This window comes from Lacerta agilis, chromosome 2 (genome assembly GCF_009819535.1).
Source record: "Lacerta agilis isolate rLacAgi1 chromosome 2, rLacAgi1.pri, whole genome shotgun sequence".
Classification (NCBI taxonomy): domain Eukaryota; kingdom Metazoa; phylum Chordata; class Lepidosauria; order Squamata; family Lacertidae; genus Lacerta; species Lacerta agilis.
The window spans coordinates 18,140,054-18,154,150 of NC_046313.1; the positions used below are offsets into that span (position 1 = coordinate 18,140,054).

Below are 14,097 nucleotides of genomic sequence, written 5' to 3' on the forward strand. Positions count from 1 at the left end.
GCAGCTTCCCGCGCTGAATTCATTTCCACTTCCGTCGTGAAAACGAAGCGGGTGCCGCCGCTCTAGGCTCATCAAACCATTGACTTGAAGGCGCCCGACGGACCGGCGGCAACATACAGTACTGTACAAGGTCTTTCACCATAGAGCTCGACAAGGCTAGAGCGGCAGCGGCGCTCCCTCAAACCGCCCCCCTCGGCGGAGGCATCGCGGCGGCCTCTAATGGCGGCCACCGGAAGCTCGGCTACCTTTTCCTGCCCTCCACCCTGTCGCTCTAGCCCGGCCGCCGCCGCCCCTCCCCATCTCTATGGGCCGCGGAGGGGGGGAAGGTTGCGAGCGGGGCGGCGGAGTCAACGAGGAGCCGGTTGCTCGTTGAGGCGAGAGAGGGCGGGAGGTTTCAGCAGGCCGCGGGGCTCTTCGCCTTCCCCTTTCCCTTCCCTTCTCCCTGATGTGAGCGGCCCCCCCGGCTTGTGAGGGCCCGGCGGGAGAGAGAGAGAGAGGAGCGGGGCGATGAAGAAGGACGTGAGGATCCTGCTGGTGGGAGAACGTGAGTTGAGGGGAGAGGGAAGGTCAAGGCTGTGAGGGGAGGGGGCGCGAGGGGGAGGGGGCGCAGGTCAACGGCCGCCCCTCTCCCCACGGCCAGGTAAACGGGGAGCGGGTGCTGGGGGGGGGGAGAAGGAGGGAGGGCGCTGCGGAGTTTGGGGCGCACGTGGCTTGCTTTTTTAATTTTATGGAAGGTTTTCTATCTTTCTGGGCAAGGGAAAGGCTTACCTGGGCTCACTTAAGAGGGAGTCCAGGAAAACAGGCGCTTGGGACAGACAGGGATGTGTTTGTGTGTGTTTTTTGAGGGGGGGGGGGCGGATATCTAAAAGAGGACGGGAGGTGAATTGGAAAGAGCACGAACGGAGGAGGCTGAAGATGCAGAAAGAAAGTTTTGCAAGACTCGGGCAGGGACAGGATGAGGAGAGGCTAGTAAAATGGGCAGTGGGGTGGGAATGATGGCTAAATCAAATAAATTGCTTAACCAAAAGTAGGAATCGTAGAAATGTGTTGATAGGTTTTTCTGAATGCTTGGGGTCGAATTTTTTTTTAAACAACTGTTGTTGTGCTAGACAGAGCCAGACAGAGGAGGACGACAGGTGGGTGTCCTGTCCCCGCCCCCCCCCAACATAAATCCTGGAAGGAGAGGTAAATAAAATAGTTCCTTTTCAGAGTAGGAAGTTAGGGAATAATTTTCTAACTTTTTTTTGGTGGTTCACTCTTTTTGGAATTTCCACGGCCTTAGCACAGCTGCTTTGCACACAGAAGATTGCAGGTTCAACTCCCAGTATCTTCTCGTATTGCTGGGAGAGGCCTCTGCCTAAACTCGGGAGAGTCAGTCGGTGTAGACCAGGTGTGGGAAGCCTTTAGCCCTCCAGATATTGCTGAACTACAACTCCCATCATCCCTTGCCATTTGCCATTTTTGCTAGGGCTGATGAGAGTTGTAGTTCAGCAACATCCCCTTACCCACCTTCCTGCTCCTGACCTAGGTGGACCAATGGCTTGAATCTGTACAGGACAGCTTCCTATGTTCCTAAGTGGTTGGGAAGTGAAGTAACCCTTTTACAATCTGTTCTACCCACTGGGGGGGAAAAAGACTAGTGTTTCAATTTTTACTTTGGTGTGGTGGTGGGGCATTGTATTTATTTGTGTATTCCAGCGCTTCTTCTATCTTCATATTCTTGCCGTCAGACCAGTCATCTTCAGTCAGTAGTGTATTGTTGTGAGGAAGTCAGACAGCAGTAATTCCTCACAATATTCCTCACCAAGCTTCCTCTGCAATAGGTCAGCTGTCTCACACTGGGAAATATTGCTATAGATAGTCTTTCATTCATTATTATTACTTACCCTTAGCTCAGTCTGTGATTTCTACCTGACACATTACTGACTCATGCTGAATCAAAATGCAGATGGTTATAAAGTTTGTTTGAAAGTGGCAATCCTGTTATGAGTATCCCTTCTGCTTTACAGCTGTCTTGAAAATTTGTGATTGATTTACTTTTAAAGCAGTTCCACAAACGTATGCAAATAATGTCGTGTGACCCTGTGATAAAAAACGTTATCTGCAAAGAATGTATTCTTGTGAAGCTGTATAAGATAAACAGGCAGCCTACCCAGTCTGTCAGCTAATCAGCTATTACCTAATGCAACTTTCTCTTAATGCAAGTGTTTCCTGACTAGTGTACTATTTTAATTTGTTGCTTTTTGTGCTAATTTGTGAAGGATATTGGGAAAGTAAAAAGTGGCACAAATATATAGGACTTTGACTACATTCCTTTGCATGTTTTCCAGGAAATAAACATGCCTGGCATTGTTCTGTGTATTAATGAGTCCAGTGTGTGTGTGTGTGTGTGTGTGTGTGTGTTTTTATTGCCTTTGATTATGAATTCATTCCTGAAATTTGATTTGAGGGACTAATATAAGGCAGTATTGCATTGTTATATGTAGAATTATTCTTGAATTGTAACGTTTGGAGTGCTGCCATGATCATGCATGAGATTTGTAGATATGTAATGGCTTGCAATACACATGCTCACTTTGAGGTTCTGCTGTGGATTCCAGTTACACTAGATTTCCATAACACATTAAGTTGTACCATAGAAAAGTCAAAACTTGCACTTCTGCAATAAGCAGGTATATCTTTTGATAACATTTCCCCCTTTTGTATGGCATGCAGTACATTCTACCTCTTTCCCCCAGCTCTACATATGCTCACACCGCATTTAGGTTTTTATCATTTTTAATGGCAGCAACCTATACTCATACTGAAGATAACTGAGATTCTGAGTTGTCTTTACTGGATATTTATTTATTTGAATGCATATTGCACCCTATTCTGCAGACTTAAGATAAAAATGTAAATATAGCTCAAAATAATCTTGCACTGCTTCTTGACCAGTAGAAGCAGAGATTCAGAGTCCAGTCAGCTGAAGATAGTTGGCGTTTAAAGATTGTGAAAGGGCTGTGGGTGTGTTCCAGTTATTATTATTAAACTGCCGGTATATGCTGCTTTATGTAGCACATGACGTTTACTTAAAATGAGTTCTGGCATCATTGTACAGATGTAATGAGTCTATGTGCTCACTTTTGGATGCAGTCAAACCAGGCAACACATTATTTTCTTACAGCTGTTCTTTGATTTTTGCTTGAGGATTAAAGTCTGCCTTGCCGAAAAGTGTGTGTATTGCGTATCTTGAGAAGGGGATTACAATACCCTTCCATCTAGAAAACAGTTTTTTTTTCAATTTCAGTGCAGTTGTAGCCAGTTAAAAGTTTTGAACAAATAAACTTGCCTTCATATAAATGTACAAGCAACCTTTCTCTAAGTGAGACTGTATCTGAAGAAGCGTGCATACACACGAAAGCTCATACCAAGAACAAACTTAGTTGGTCTCTAAGGTGCTACTGGAATGATTTTTTTTATTTTTTATTTTGTTTTAATGTACAGTTTCTTTTCAAAGAATCTGCAGTGGACGGGAGGCAGTGGCTCACAACCCTCCAGAACAGATTTTAAGATTGCAGTGCAGAAGAGAGGAAAGCGGGGTGAGCCAGAGTCTGTTCCATCCCCCTTAAAGGAACCATTGGATTCAGTCCCTGGTGTTTATGGCAGACAGTTATGGGATAACTTAACTTACCAGTAGTTTAAAGGCAATGGGATTTTGAAATGGAAAAGGAACTGAGATTTACTGGTTGTGTGTGGTATTAAGCTGAATAATTCTTTATTTCATTATTACTGTTTCCTGGATAGAGAAGTTTTTTTATGTTTGTTGTTTTATTATGCTTTTAGATTTGTTGGAAGCTCCCCAGAGTGCCTGGGGAAACCCAGTCAGATGGGAGGGGTACAAATAAAAAAAATTATGATTATTACTGAAATTGAGGTATTCAGCTATATTACTAATCCTGATTTGTAGGGACACTTTTTGCATTATGATTGAAATAAGTAGGAGTATGTTTGCACTGTTAAAGATGGGTAGTTTTTAATGTTTGATGTTTTATCGTGTTTTTAATATTCTGTTGGGAGCCGCCCAGAGTGGCTGGGGAAACCCAGCCAGATGGGTGGGGTATAAATTATTACTATTACTACTACTACTTCTACAATTTATACAAAACTGACATCAATAGGAACATGCCCATCTCTTAGCTACTGTTTTCCCATTGTAAGGAGTTTTAACATCCTGCTGTAACAGTTTTGGCTATCAAATACAAAAAGAATAAAGGTAAAGGGACCCCTGACCATTAGATCCAGTCGCGGCCAACTCTGGGGTTGCGGTGCTCATCTCGCGTTAATGGCCAAGGGAGCCAGCGTACAGCCTCCGGGTCATGTGGCCAGCATGACTAAGCTGCTTCTGGTGGACCAGAGCAGCGCACGGAAATGCCGTTTACCTTCCCTCCGGAGCGGTACCTATTTATCTACTTGCACTTTGACGTGCCTTTGAACTGCTAGGTGGGCAGGAGCTGGGACTGAGCTCACCCCGTCGCAGGGATTTGAACTGCCGACCTTCTAATCAGGAAGCCCTAGGTTCTGTGGTTTAACCCACAGCGCCACCTGCGTCCCTCCACAAAAAGAATAGTGTGATTATTTCTGGAAGCAGGGTGATCCTTTTTAGAGGTCTGAGGAAGATAGTAGCAGTTTTCCATCACATTCATCCTGTAAGGTCACAGTGAGAATTCTGCAGATAGCACTCTGGACAGATCATATGCACTTTCAACACGTCTGACCCTTGCATACCATGTAACTGTTATGGTGTTCAGCCAGTATTGCCCCTGTATTCACCTGCAGTACATTACCGATAGGAGCAGTTATGGGGTTGCCGTGGGTGGTGCTGTCTGTCTACAACACATGGTTTTTCAGGAATTTATTTCTGTTTTAATACTGAACTTTTAAAAAAACAAATAAACCTTGCCTCACATCTCTGTAACCTGTGCTAAGGAGAGAAACCTCTTTCTGAATACTCAAGTGAATTCAGGCCCCCTGACTTGCACCATGTTTCCATTTCAGGGACCTTCTCTTACTTCTTTTTTTGCGATAAAGTCTTTATTTTGGTGGGGGAAGGGAGAACAAGAAGACCATTAAACTTCAGTAATTTGCAGGAAAACTCCAGAATGCTATTTTAAGTGGTGTGATGCAGCAGGCTTCTCTGCCGTACATGAAAACAGAGAAAGTAGGTTAAATACCACACCGCCATGAAGCTCTGAGGTGTAACGCTAATTGTTATATATAAAGCTGTTGTCCCAGAGTTAAAATAGACTCAAACAAGCAAATTCTCAGTTCCAGGTTTAAGAAGTCGTACTGGAGCTCTTCATGCGTCAGACAAAAGTGTGCCAAAGTAACAGCCATAAAAGATCACCTGTATTAAAATTGGTGGCATATATCAGCACAGGAGGATTGCCTCGATTATCCCTTGCCTTGCTTTCATCCTCTCCCTCATTTCCCCAAAACCACAGGGAAGCATTCTGAACCAAATAAAAAAAAATGATGCATTATGCAACATAGACAAACGGCATTTGCCTAACGTTGCAAGTGCTTAAACCCTCTCCAAATCCGGCACAAAGGCTAAAGAAGCACTTTCTACACGGGGGATAATGTCCTGTATGAGTCTGCTTTTGAGAAAACAAACAGCAAGAGATCCACCCCCCCCCCCAGCAGCAACAAGTTTTGTATGAAAAATCATTGGGTGGCCGGGGGGGGGGGCAGCAGTTAGAATTGCAGAAGTCTTGTTAAGTACTGCTTGTAATTCATCTTGAATACCTGACCACCTTTTTTGACAGAACAGCTGAAACATTTTTTGGTGGGGTGGGATGGGGAGCCATTCAGTTGCCTTATTTCCCCTACTGAAGCACATCTCACTCTGTACCCTTCTGCCCTTCACGTTTGCCAGATCATGACTGGAGGGCATTAAATTTGGTCTTTTTGGGTCTGTGTGTGAGAGCCTAGATGCTTTCTACATAAAACAGAGGCTTCTGTGGCCAACTCCCATCAGGTAGGCTCTTGTGCACTTGGCCTAAGTGTACATATTATTTCGTATCCTGATGGTTCTCCTACTTTTCCAGTATTCTCTAATAGCCATAGTTGAGGCAGAGTTTATTTCTGCAGCTGTGACGCATAGCATCGTTGGTGAACTCCATAAAATTCGCACCGAGGCTTCATGACTACATGCTGCACGTTGCTGGATTTTGTTAAAATAGCATTTCTAGAAACAGTAAATGCTACCAATATAAAGGGAGTTGGGCCCAAAGAGGGAGTAGTAATAGTTCAGCTGGAGACCTCATCCTGCAAGTCTTGTTATCAGCATTCAAAATAGGCCAGGCGTATTTTACACCTGACTGTCTGCCACTTTGTGACCAAGATGCATGCCCGGGGAACCTTGGGTCTGGACTGTTTTCACACACTAGCAACACATCCTGTAGAATTCTGTCCGTTATATTTTACCTGCACAATCAGAATTAATTTCAGGAACCAAAAAGTCATATTGAAAAATGCAACTTTCGAGAAAGCATCTAGCCCCTAAATGGCAAGTAGGTGTTCCGTTTTGGCAACTGTAACCCTGGCTTAAGGAACCATTTGGCCCTTAGCTCATATATCTTGAGTTTCTGACACTGCTTGTTATGTATAGTCTCTGTTGCTCCTTGTTCGAAATATGGAACTACTGATTTGTGAAGAAAGCTCTCTATTCCTGACCTATTATAGTTCACATTTGCAAATTTAAAGCTGACCTGCTTTCTCCTCCCCTCAATAGCCCACCATTTTTATGTGCTACTTCACCTCTTTTTAAATTAATGCAGCTTTTTTATTATAGCATCCTTATTAAAACATGGATCAAATCAAACGTGTTCCAGAAACATGGCACATTTCCTAGGCCAGGCACAAAATCTGCTTGTCCTCTTAGTGTTTCTAGTAAGAATAATGTGCTGACCTGACTGAATAAGTACTTGAGAAACTAGCTGCCTTGTCTGGGAATCTAACGTCTGGTTCCTAATGGGTGTCTAGGAATAATTGAAAGAAATTTGAGAAGATGTAGCTCTGAAGGAGACTGACATTGCTGAAGGAAGGAGAGCGGATTAGGCAGTAGCGTGAGAAGCAGGGGCATTCCCCACGCCTGAAGAGAGAGAGGATAAGATTTTAGGAAAGGGGGGTAGAAATGGTTAAGAAGCAGCAGGGCAGATCTTTATTGGAGACCCGAAGTGGAAAAAGCTGTGTGAACAGGGATGGAGGCAGAGTAATGCCTTTAAAGAAGGGATGTGGATTTGCAAGCCTCCAAAAATTGTTGGACTACAACTCCCATCATTCCTGACTAGTGGGCTTGCTGAGTGGGGCTGATGGAGTCCAACACAGGTTTCTCATCCCGGCAGTGAAGCAATGGAGGAGATAGCAAGGCATAGCATTGCATTTTCCAAAAATAAGGACAGCTGGGATATGAGGTTTCAGGCAAAGCTCTGTGTTGTTTGATTTTCATAATTCTATCTTGAAAACTTTATGAATTACTTTGAGTTGATTTTGTGGCGATTTTTGTAACCTAATACTTGGTTCAATAGGTCTCTGGACCAGGATGTAATTAACCACCTAACTGTTTCTGATACTGTGATCCTAGCCAATCCCAAAACATAATGTAATTGATGCCAAAATTCATTGTGAAGATTTTGCTGAAAGAAGCTTTTATTTAAACTTGAAAGGCAGCATCAGCTGGGAGGCACGTGCTGTAGTCTTCTGGCCAAATATCGCACAGAGAGGAGAAATCTTGGTAATAGAGAAGAATGGCACGAGATTCTTTAGAGGAGACAGTCCATACCGTACAAAGATATTACTCCCGAAAATATTATGAAGCTCCAAATATTTGTTGTCTTAAAAATTAAGATTAAGTTAAAAGTATAGCAATCATATAAAGGTCAAATGGGCCATGGAGTTGTCTGTGCCCTCTAACTATCACTGTGTTTCCTACACTCAGAACAAAAACTAATAATAATACACCAAGAAATCTGAATTCTGTTATTTGTTTGGATTGTGCAAATCATGCAAGCTGCACAATGTCTTGGTTAGCATGATTGTGAACTTTTAATTTTTAATTAATAGCTCTGCTTTTAGCTGGAGAAAGAATGAACTATCCAGGGCATTGAAGCCCCAACATTGGAAAGCATATTTCAGAACCCCTTTGCCTTCTGAGACTTCATCAGGTGGTGTCCACATACTTTCAAGCTTATCTTGGAAACTGCAAAGACTAAAATACATGTTGTCCCCCTCCCCCTTCACCATTTCAGCAAATGAAGATTGAAATGTTGAGGAAGCTGAATTGTGCACCCAAACCACATTTTGCCCTTTCCCTGCTTGTGCAAAATGCTACAGGACCAGTTTTGTTCACAGCCCTATTAGACATCCAGAAACTGGGACTCATCCTGTCCTGGTTGTGTGGAAGTCTTTGCCTTGAAACGTGCATTGTGACATAACGAGGGCTTTCCAAGTATCTGCCTTACTGTCACGTTCTAAAAAGAGTCAAAATTCTGGACGCTTAACCCTGGTGTATTTCTCACAGGATTTGTTCAAATTTGGTACTGCTTTTTGTTAAAGTTTAACTTTGCACCAAAATATAATAATTTGCCATTCGTTGAAAAGCCATTTACTCCATTCTCTACAGTTGAAGCAGGCAAAACTTAATTTCTGTAAACCTGAAGACAGGGCTGGCCCACTATCCCTGAAGCCAAGTAGACTTCAAAATAGTCACTCAGTAAGACAAACTCTAATTTGCCAATTGTTAAATTGAACCGGAATGTGAGGGTTTTGTTCTTATCTTGACAGAGTAGTGTTTGTTTTATACTCGAGCAGGGGTGTTTCTTTCCTTCCCATGTGATGCTCTGTTTATGTGAACTGAGCTAAGGCACCTAGAAATAATCCATGCCCCTAGTTCATTTTATTTTTGTATCTGTCACTTTAAAAAAGAAGGATCTTTTCTTCAAGCAGGGCTTGTCTGCACTACAGATTTGTTGCTGGTCAGTTCAAATAAAGCTTCATGTCACTCTGGCCTTCTGCCAAAATAAGATGTGTGGTTATAGAAACCCTCTGCTAATTTGTGTGTGTTCAAATTTCACAGCCAGAGTTGGGAAGACGTCACTTATTATGTCTCTTGTCAGTGAAGAATTTCCCGAAGAGGTAAGATGTATTTGTTTTAGCTATCTCTATATTTCCCGAGCAACAGCATCCTCCGGGCGTTTTGCAATTTGCATGATAATCAATAATTCCATTAGGAAAAGGTGTTTGTTTTTTTTAGTCCCATAAAAGAAGTAGAAAAATCATAAAATCAAACAATTACACAGTTATTGTTTTTATGGAATTTGAAGGATTGAATCTGGAGATCTGCCCACAGTTGTGGTGGAAGCTGACATTTCCCCCAAGGGGCAGATGAACCTTGTTGATGAGGGTGGAGTTGGGACTGTGGCATGGGAGACTGAGCGGGTAATGGGCAGGTGGCAGAAAACGAGGCAGAGACACCTTCAGCTCCACTCACAGATGATGTGAGCAGCCTCCGCCTGCTTTTTGACCATCTCCCCCTGTGCTGCAGCCCTTCCCAGTCAGGGGCGGGAGGTTGTTTGGGAGGCTCTGAGGATGGGGCAGAAAATGTCAGCTTCCACAAGCTCTTGTTAGTCAGATACCTGGATCCAACTCTGCTTTTGTTCTCTTTCCTCTCCAAACACCTAAAACTGTAGCATAGTTATTAAAATATGTTTTAATAAAGATCAGCAGCTGTCCGCAGAATGTTTGCAAACAAAGCAAAATAAAATGCAAAGGACTTCAGCTTTTTGCCATATGGGTGCACTGGTACTGTTTTATGCATTTCAAGTTCATCGTTTGTCTGCTGGGTTTGGCAGTCGATTTCATTCACCAGCCTGCACGGTGATATTGGTATAATTCCCATTAGGATAAAATCTGTCAACATGCTGGGTTGAATGAGCTCTAGTTCATCCAAGCGTTTGCTGAACTTTCACTACTCAGCTTTTAGTGATGATTTTTATTGACTGGTTTTTGCTACCATAGATGGGGGTTGCTGATGCATTTTTTAAAAAATGTGTCATACTTTGTTGTTTTAATGTGTTTTTGTTCTGATATTTTCTTGTACCCTGAGATTTCTTCAAAATGAAGGACAGTATATACATTTTGTAAATAATAAATTCCATGGTGATGCACAGGTAGTGAAAGACTTGGCAGAATCACTGACTGGTCTGAGAACAGCATTATTGTGATCCAGCCTGTTGCTCATTCCAGACTAATGAGGAAAACAGCCAATATGCTAAATATTTAGTGGGATTTCATAGCTCAGTCCTGTTTATCTTGACATTCATTGATCAGGGAGATACATAGCAGAAATACTTCAAACTGATTCATAACTGAAGTTTATGTGTAGAAACCATGAAATGAATTTAAAGTATATTGGACTATTCATTACAAAGTGCTCAATTTCAAAACTTGGCTTTGGCAAAATATGCAAGGACTTGGAATTTCCTTGATAGAGGCTGTAAAACCATGTAAGTGTTAAGGATCTGAAATATGTTAGCTAAATTTCTGTTTGCTTCAAAGGTTTCTGATTGTATTTATCAAGTTTTCTTTGGCATTTGGGCTAGTTTCAAGAATGCTCCTTTTTCACAAATGCAGGTTCCTCCCCGAGCAGAAGAAATCACCATTCCAGCTGATGTTACCCCAGAGAGAGTGCCAACCCATATAGTGGATTATTCAGGTAATGGATCTGATGATTTGACAGATTTATAAAACGAAAAGGTGGTGGGGGAGAGAGAGAGAGAGAGTGATCACAATATAATTGACCGACACTATAAAGGAAGATGTTGAAAAGTACATTTACAAGACAGAGAACTAAAGAACCAAGAAACTCCCTCTGCCTATCAACACATAAAAGAGGACACCGGCTCCCTGACTCTATAGTTCATGCACCCTTCTACTGATAAACTAATATCCCAAACACTCCCACGATCCCCACAAATATCACTTTTTTCCTTATGCACACCCATATAACCCAACAGATGGAAAATGCTCAATTTTTTAGCCAGGGGATAAAAGGCCTTTTTTCAGGTGTATGAAAAGATACCTGGCTTAGGTGTACATTTTGTATTGTTATGAAACCCATCTTTAGTTGTATTTTTTACTTGTTTTAAAACTCTCGTAGCTGTTTTTATAAATCTCTTTGAAATGTGTTTGGAAGAGAGTTCATAAGTTGTTTGTTTGTTTGTTTGTTTGTTGTTGTTGTTACATAAATGGAAGTAGTCACTTAGATACCCTGAAATATGGTAAGTGCTCTTTGGAAGCTGCCTGTAGTCACATGGTAGTTGAGATGGAAGACCTTTGGCAGGAAGATTGCTGAGAAGGCTCCTGGCAACTCTTCCAGGTATAGAGTGCTTGGCTTCTTCTCTGCCTGCCTGCAGCTACCAAGGCACCTGGTATTTAAGATAGATTTAATGTACATCTGGCTAGGTGCAGAACTACATTAAAGGTAAAGGGACCCCTGACCATTAGGTCCAGTCGTGTCCGACTCTGGGGTTGCGGCGCTCATCTTTCGTTACTGACCAAGGGAGCCGGCGTACAGCTTCCGGGTCATGTGGCCAGCATGACTAAGCGGCTTCTGGCGAACCAGAGCAGCGCATGGAAACGCCGTTTACCTTCCTGCTGGAGCGGTATCTATTTATCTACTTGCACTTTGACGTGCTTTCGAACTGCTAGGTGGGCAGAAGCTGGGACCGAGCAACGGGAGCTCACCCCGTCGCAGGGATTCGAACTGCTGACCTTCTGATCAGCAAGCCCTAGGCTCTGTGGTTTAACCCACAGCGGCACCTGCATCCCAGGCAGAACTACATTAGCTTCTGCCAAATACCTTGGAGTAAAGCAAATGTGTTTTTAATTGGTTGAATAGCCATGCTTCCTATTTGTGCATGCACTGTAAGCTCTTGTGCTTTATTGAGAGAAGTGGGTGGTATCCAACTAACTCGTTGCATCAGCGCAAGGATTTTAATTAGCGCAACAGAACCCTCCGCCCGGCACTCCCTCCTCAATTCTGCTCTTGAGGTTTGGAAGAACCCTCGGAACAGATATAGGTGGATGGAGGAGATAAAAGTTATGTTGCCTAAGAGGAACGAGTTCTTTGGATACTGCACAGTGTTTCCATTCTGGCAGTGCTCTGACAACTATGTTGTGTCATCACGGGAGTGTTTGAGAGATTTTATGGAAAAAATCTGAAGCAGTTAAGCTCTCAGCCATCTTAGCGGGATTCCCACCCTTGCTTTTTGTTTGAGTGAAGTGAGGCCTTGCGTTTAGCTTAACTGTTTTGGTATTTTTTTTGTACTCCGGTAACTATTTGAGTAGTGACGGATAAGAATGAAATTTAGCACGTTCTGAAAAGTGTGGAGGATGATGCAAAATTCAAAGAGGCATGATCCCTCCATGGAAACATCAGAATGAAAGTTGAGGTGCACATACAGAGTACCATCCTGTGAATCAAGGAATAGCTTTACCCTCTCACTTGTCATCAAGGAGGGCCAGCTGTATATATGTAAATGGAATGGAATAACTTTTTGGCTATAGCTCAAATCCATTAACTGGCTACGTGGGAAAGTGCTCTCAAGCACTGTGGTTAGCTAGTTTTAAAGGTATAGCCCTGCTATAGATAATCACAAGTCTCCATGTCACCGTCCACAGCAGTACTTGGGATGCCAATGTGAGGCTTACAGCCTAGCCAGAATTATGTAGGACTAACTGAGATGCCTTAAAGCAGGCACGTCCAAGTCTCAAGAGACTGCGATCTACTCCCAGTGTAAAAAAACTGGCAGTTATCTACCCATTGTCCTTGGAGGGAGGAGGAGTGTGCGTGGGGTGGGGGGAGATTGACCAGAGTTGTTGAGCTTTTCTTGCGGAGGGTTGCCCACAGTTGTGGGGGGAGGGTTGCCCAGAGTTGTTGAGCCTTTGGGGAGGCAGGGTTCTAAAACTTTTTGGGGTGGGAATGCCAAACATCGATCACCAGCCTGCCACTCACACGCATCACGCTTACTTGCAATTGCTGCTTGGCCAAGCTTCCCCTGCTGCTGCTGCTGCTGCTGCTGCTGCTCCTGCAGCAGCAGCAGCAGCAGCAGCAGCAGAGGGACCTAGCGCCGGGTGATAGGGTGCGGCGAGAATCCTTGACCACTTTATTTCATCCCGCGATCACCCACAATCTACCAGGATCACCCCAGGGATCTACCTGTCAATCGCGGTCAAGTGGTTGGACATGTCTGCCTTAAAGCTATGGCTTTGCAAATCCCAGTGCCCAAACTTGTTCCAGTTAACCATGCAAAACAGAGCTTTTGCCTGACAGTTTTCTTGAACTTGTAAAGTTTTTTGTTGTCTTTCCTATACGCTTCATTTCCGAAACTCAATGCCTTGTTCAAGCAAGAAAAACAGGCGGTTCTTCCCCATCTGTATCAGCATAGCTTTTAAGATGGTATTCAGGAAAATACGTGTTAGAAGCTGCTTTGGAGACTGTGCTGCAAGAATTCTTTTCTCTGTGACATTCTTTCCTTATGACAGTATATACTTTTCATTCTCATCTAAATTATTTTCCACTTCCATGTGATTTCCCTTGGGAGCTGAAAGCTAAAGAGCATGTAGCCAAGGATATTTCCACGTTTTTGGATGAAACCACACAGGAAGAGTGCACCCAAGTCTTTATTTTACCAGTGCAATGAAGCTGTGAGATAAAACATGCGCATTTTAAATAGTAAAACTGTTATGAATTAACATATGTTCATGGCTGTGTTGGAAATCAGTAGTAAAATGACTAAATTCTCTGGATTGAAAATGGCTGTTGCTTTCTGAAAAAAATCTTCTTGCATAATGTAGCCACAAACATTGTGAAAACTACTAAGGAAAAAAATGTAAGAAATCTGTTCTTTAATTAAAGAAGGCCTGAGGAGATGATGGTATCTGCTGGAGGCGATATAAAACTTATTTTAATGTATTTTAATTAAATATTTTCTTGATTTACAAAGGTGTGTGCCATGTCTTGTATTTTTTCCCCCATATAACTTTTTTTTACAA

At 42.9% G+C, this 14,097-nt stretch overlaps 1 protein-coding gene across 3 annotated transcripts in view; it reads left to right on the forward strand.

Annotated features, from left to right (window-relative positions):
* Positions 1–301: 301 nt before the first annotated feature.
* The window catches only part of RHOT1 (ras homolog family member T1), a 49,404-nt gene continuing 35,608 nt past the window's right edge, over positions 302–14,097 (forward strand). Inside the window, exons 1-3 of one of the 3 annotated variants that reach the window (XM_033138756.1) lie at positions 302–544; positions 9,119–9,177; positions 10,675–10,756. In XM_033138756.1, coding sequence (XP_032994647.1) covers positions 508–544; positions 9,119–9,177; positions 10,675–10,756 — 178 coding nt within the window. In that variant the 5' untranslated portion in view covers positions 302–507. The remainder of the gene's footprint in view (positions 545–9,118; positions 9,178–10,674; positions 10,757–14,097) is intronic. The other 2 variants (XM_033138757.1, XM_033138758.1) reach the window with 2 other exon arrangements.